This window comes from Corylus avellana, chromosome 7, assembly GCF_965113065.1.
Source record: "Corylus avellana chromosome 7, dhCorAvel1.hap1.2, whole genome shotgun sequence".
NCBI classification, from domain to species: domain Eukaryota; kingdom Viridiplantae; phylum Streptophyta; class Magnoliopsida; order Fagales; family Betulaceae; genus Corylus; species Corylus avellana.
The window spans coordinates 2,926,996-2,933,380 of NC_142496.1; the positions used below are offsets into that span (position 1 = coordinate 2,926,996).

Sequence of the window (6,385 nt, forward strand, 5' to 3'; positions counted from 1 at the left end):
GCTATGAAGTTTTAAGGTCATAAAAGTGACTTCAACATTTCGCTAACGTACAATTACAATTAAGAAACAGATCTATTTCGTACAGACTAGATTTAGGACATGTGTAGCCCAAATACAAAAACAAAATTAAAAACAACAACAACAAAACTAAAAATCCGGACGTAGAGATAAACTCTACACCGATCTACTCCTTCTCGACCCGAAGGTCAAGAGACAATTCTATCCTCAACCCAAAGGTCAGGACAAAAAGAATAAAATCAAACAAGTTACATGTGTTAAACTTGTTTATGGTATGTATCAGAGCTTTTAAATAATTGTAGCAATATCATGTGAATTTGTAAAGAATTGTAGGTACCCTAAGCTCTTTTTTTTTTTTTTTTTTTTTGTCATTTTTAGTTAATTTTCTTTGTTAATTTTTCTCTACTGTAATTACATTTTGGTGTATAAGTATTGTAGTATCCCAAAAGATTAGGTCAATAGAAAATGATAAATTTAAATATTTAAGGAAAAAATCAAATTTAGTTATGAATATGTTTTTATGCAATTTTAATTTATTCTCTAGGTTTTCAATTTTGCCCCTTAGGTCCTAAGATTTTTCTTTAATTTCAAATAAATATCTCCATCAATTCATCATCCAATTAATTTATCATATGTAACTGTACGTGTTGTGTGACACAACTATTTTTAGTTACCAATGTATCCTAAATAAAAAATAAAATAATTAAATCATGTTTAACAAAAAATAGTGGTCAACCAGACAACCACCATTAATTGGTGAAGGGGGTTGCCTCTCACCACATGGCTTGTCAAACGAGAACTATGACATCAATTAATTAGTTTAAAATAGTATATCATTAATTAATTGGCCAAGAAGTTAATGGAGAAACCTACTTTAAACCTTACAGTTATGTAGGACACGTTTTCCAATTTTACAATCAATTTTGTTTCGTTGCATCTAAAAATGTATATGATGCCACATTTTTAAAAATTGTAAATAGCGCAACAATATATACACCATTAAATCCATAAAATTTAATCTAAACTATAAAATGAATCATCTCCAATTCCCTTGAAAGGAAGAGGTTTCCATATACACCATATCACTTGAAATCTATTTGACGATTCAATAAAGACTTGTGGGAGGATAAGAAGATAGCCATAAAAAACAAGGTCTTGCAAGAGTAGCTTCATAATTCATAACATCTCACCAGATTTGAATACCAGACTTTTCTCAACAAACATTGCAAACTATCATTATCACGTTTTTTCCCTTTCCAAAAGGAAAATAAAGCGCACAGAAGAAAATTCTCAGAAATGTATGATTTACATTACAGTCATGGACATTATCTGCCGAGCAAGACCCGGATCTTGCTCCAAGAGCTCCTTAAGGTTGTTCTCCACCTCCACCATCTGCTTTTCTAAATATTCCTTTGATGTCTGTCCGGAGCCCAACAACAGAAAATATTTGCACAAAAATTTCAGAAGAATGAGAGAAAATTAGTACATTGTCTTTCAAAAGAACGATGATTAGCGGCAGAAGTTAAGCGAGGTTTCCAGGCACAGCTAAGGCCAAACAAGCAGGGGAAAAATTGGCTATTTGGCTCATTCAAAACCTTAAACAGTAGCTAATTTCCACGGCAGTAAATAATCTACACGGTGGCCGGTGCTACGATCAAAAATCAACATGTACCATTTTCCTGCAAGCCTTCTTACTATAAACTCTTCTATTTGTTATTCCTTGTTAAACTAAATAATCTTGGTAACTTTTTTATGGAGATCACTCCTAGAGCAAAAATTCATTAGCCCGTTTCGCCGATTTCACCCTACTTGTACTTTATACCTGATTGTGAATCATTTAAGGTTGCTTAAGCACACAAGGTAATCATGGTATTACAATTTCCGAATCTTTTAGATAAATTCAACTGAACAAAAATTAGATCTTTCATTATCGAAAAGAAAATCAGAGGTTTCAATTTTAAAAATAAAGGGCAAAACATCTATTACACAAAAAACTCTAAGCCAAACTCAGGTCAAAATTAAAAAAAAAAAAAAAAAAAAAAAAAAAAAAAAAAAGACCAAATGAAACGGATATGATGATTCATTATTATGATCCTCCAATCCAAATTGCTGGACTACAAACCTAAAACCTTCCAGATGGACATTATAAATAAACATTAGGATGGATCTAGAATTCATTTATTGCTTTCTTTGTTCATTTTGGATTGGGGGGGGGGGAGGTATTTTAGATGGGGGCCTTGCATGTGAACAATATTTAATTTCACCAGTAATTTCTCTGTAATATGTATTAGGAAAAATATATATTGGCCAAGAGAATATCAAAGATGAAACACAAACAAAGAAAAGGTAGGGGAGGGAGTGTAGAAAGAAGAGATTTTGCACGGGGAAAAATGAAAAGGTTAATGCACCTGTAATGAGGCAATTGCAGTTTCGCTATCCTTCAGCTTTTGTTCCTGTTCATTCATTAAAACTGACTTGGGTTCTAACACAAACCTGGCCACCATCAGAGAGACAGAGAGAGAGATTCATCAGAGTACATCACAATGTTTTAGAAAGCAGACTGTTCAATAAACCAGAAAAGTGAAAAGGGTCAAGGGTCAGAGGTTCAACCACCAGGCTGACCGTGATCGAACCAATCATAGATATTTAATTAAAAACAAAAAGAACATATAATGACATGTAATCCATTCAAATAAATCTATAAACTATAAAGCTTAACAGATTCTAAATTCTGCATCAATTAGTGAAGCAAATATATACACACACACACATTTACTTGGATTATGCATGTATGAATCAAAAAATAACCAAGCATTTTTGAGTGAAAGGATGCATCTAATTTATCGTTTAAACTTTATTATCTCTCACACAAGTGACCTTAAGCTATTGATGATCTAGATTATAAACAAAAACTCACCATTGGGTGGAAAAGTGGGTGAAACCATATCAATCTTCATAGGGCACCGCCTATCTTGGTTTATCCCTTAATAATATCTATATGCAATTTTGTTTAATACTAAATACATAAATGTGTGCCAAATGATTGTTAATAATGTATGCATAAATAGCTTTTGTATTAAAAAAGCTATTGGATAGGCCAATGGAACATAATCTTCTCCGATTCATTTGAACTGAAAAATAGTTAATAATATTTTAGGAGAAAAATTTACTTTCTCAAATTTAGAGAGCTACTTTTAAAATAAATTAAACATCAACTCGTTTGGGTTTGCAATTTTTTTCTATTCTAATGAACTAAATTTAAAATTGTAAATATTGTGGAGAAAAAAGAGTTGAGATTATATCTATACATTTCTCTACTTCAGTTAAATATTATTATTTTATTAGTTTTAAACCAATCAAGGGAGATGAAGGTTAAAATAAACTTAAAAAATTATACAACTTTAGAGCATGTTTGCCAAAGGACTGGACCCAAAGACCCAAAAAAATTCATCTCAAAATCAATTTCAACATTTTTACTTTTTATTACTATTCAAATAAAAAAATCACTACAAAATAATTTTTTTTTTTTTTTTTTTTTTTTTTGCACTTTTGTATTAATAGCCTATCCAATTGAGAATGAACAATCAATTGAATTGGGCCAGGGAGAGATTGGACCCCAGCCCAGCTCTAACAGCTCAATGGCTGGACCATGATTGACAACAGCCCAATCAGGTTCATTGACCAAAATGAATAGATGGGCATGACTGGAATGGATCGAGCCCGCCGGCAGTTCATCCGGTCTCTCTGGCCAGTCCAGTCTGAATTTAAATCCTTGATCTGTCATCTATTATCTGGCAGCCCATTAATCAAGAATTTTGTGAACTTTTCTCATGCTCAAATAGATTATGCAAAACTCACGTTCTCCCTGCAAAACAAAAATAAATAAATGTCAAATTGGGAGTAGGTTGCCCAAAGTAGCACAGTTAAAACTAAAATGCCAGATATGACTCTAATTCATGATTCAAATAAAAATCAGACAGCCTCTTTTCAAAACTCTTTAGAGATAGGGATTCATTTTCTAAAACCAAAGAAAGCATTTATCATTTTAAAGCTTGAGGCACTTTGAAATACTACGTACTTATACAAAACTAGCATGGGCATTATATGCCAACTTGAGATTATGGTTTTCGTTAAATACCTATAGATTTGTAGGTATTTGTATCATCAGACAATTGTCGCAGCTCCTCCAAGGTTAGAAAAGCACGATTTTTTTCTCCCTCCTTGTTTCGCATCTGATTCTGTACCTGAAAGACATGATAACTAAGATCAGTTCAAAGTTCTTTAATGGTAAGTAATAAATTTTATTAAGAGAAACTCATAGAGGGCAACACTAGAACAAGACAAGTATACAAGAGGAACCCTTAGAAAAACAGAAGAGAAGATAAGCTCTAAAGTTACAAAGATCCAACATCTCCACAAAAGTAAAGAGAAGCCACTAGTTGTCTTCATCCTGTTAACAAGCAATCACAAATAATAACTTCAACTAAATCACTAAAAGCTTTGTGCTGTCAGACATTCATAGCATTTCTCTCCCACCAAATCCAAAGCCAACCTACACATATGTATAGCCCAAATAAATGCAAACAACATAAAAAAAACAAGTGACCATAGTCTTCTTGCCATAGGGCAGAAGATAATAAGATCATCCATGGTCAAGCCCCTGATTTACACAAACAGCACTAGTTAACTATAAAATCTTCAAGCCATACCACTGTCAACCAAAAACTACTTTCGCCATAACATTGGCTTGCCAAAAATTCCTATCAAGAAAACTTCTCTTTCTTTGCTATAACCTCTTTTTTTTTTTTCTAAATACAATTGTTGCTTATTAAAATCACCAAAAGTCATATTACTAGAGGTAGAAGGCCCAGTATTTATTTTTTTTACAAGTCACAATTTTAATGAAAAGAAAAACTGGCACAACCCTTGCACACAAAATGTATACAAAAGACACCACCACATTAAAGATGGCCAGAATCTAAAAAAGTTTACAAGGTCTAAAAGATTCAAAAAGGAAGAAGGAAGAACATAGACTACAATCCAATCTAAGAGAGATCTTACAAAACTGGATCTTAAAGAAGGTACAGGGGTCTCGCAATCCTCAAAATGGGGACAATTCCTTTCTTTCCAAATGTTCCACACTAAAAACAAAAGAATAGCTTTCCAAATAGAATATTTGGAATATCAACGCCCTTGATTCTTCCTACAATGTAACAACTCTAGGATGTTTGTAGACATAATCCATGAAACTCCAAATAAGCTGAGAACCATGTACTCACAGTGGATGCGGGAATGACAGTCTCCTCGTTCTTTTTGCCAAAGCAATACCAATTAATAAGAGTAAAACTACACCTTCTAAGTTTGTTAACAGTGAGGATCTACCTAAAGATGCCATCCATATAAAGTGCTATACAAGGTGGAGCCTTAACCTTCCAAATACTTTTCCAAAGAAAAGGGCAAGTCTCTCCAACCTGTAATAATTTATAATAGTTCTTCACATCAAAACTGCAACTACTAGCTAGATTCCACAACACTCTATCTGCCTCCCCAGGATGAGTCTTTGAAGAGTATAGCAGATTGAAGAAAGAGTCTAAAGATTTCAACTCCCAATGTGAACTGTCCTCATAAAACTCATATTCCAATGGGAAGAATTACTCAAGGAAACTAAATAAACTGACACCACCTCAAAAAAAGATTTAGGAATATAGTCTTGAGAGAAGATTCTCCACACCACTCAGTATGCCAAAAGAGAAAGCGGGAACCATCCCCAACCTTGAAGGAGACAAAGTTGGAGAAATTCCCCTAGCATTCTTGATATTCCTCCAAAGACTCACCGTAGGGCCAAGAAATTTCAGATCCAAATGTTCATAATCATATATAAAGGTTATTAATAAAGCCTTTAGTAACCCTAATATCTCAACCCTTCATGACACATATAACGAATTGGTCCTAACTATCCAAGCTCATTAAAAGTCACATACTAATCACACAATTAGCAATTTCCAACCTACAGTAAACACTCCAAAAGAATTTGAAATATTACGATCTATTAGAATTCACATTGTAGTATTTTTTAAAAAAATAACAAAATATTTATCAAAAAAAAAAAAAATTCACATTGTAGTAGTTGCAAGAGTTTTTATAAATCCTTTTTTGAAGAAGAAGAAGAAGAAGAAGAAGAAGAAATGTGTTACTTTAGAACGCAAACAACCAGCAACCAGAAACAAACCCCTACATAAATTTATCTATCTCTTCAGTCCCATGGATGCAGCAATTGAGACTGCAGATAGCAAATATATATCTATGATGTTGATTACTTTGCCGAAAAAGCATGATGTGGGCTGAACTACAGGAGATAAATCTCAGC

The 6,385-nt window shown here is 33.1% G+C and overlaps 1 protein-coding gene and 1 pseudogene across 1 annotated transcript; one reads left to right on the plus strand and one right to left on the minus strand.

Moving 5' to 3' along the window:
• Positions 1 to 1,152: 1,152 nt before the first annotated feature.
• LOC132184498 (prefoldin subunit 1) lies at positions 1,153 to 4,289 on the minus strand (the record flags this gene model as incomplete). Its single annotated transcript, XM_059598149.2, has 4 exons — positions 1,153 to 1,437; positions 2,427 to 2,511; positions 3,877 to 3,883; positions 4,157 to 4,289. Coding segments are annotated over 4 exons (339 nt in total), but the record flags the coding sequence as incomplete, so codon positions are not given.
• A 1,990-nt stretch (positions 4,290 to 6,279) lies between these two features.
• Positions 6,280 to 6,385, plus strand: part of LOC148584341 (lupeol synthase-like) — a 2,718-nt pseudogene continuing 2,612 nt past the window's right edge.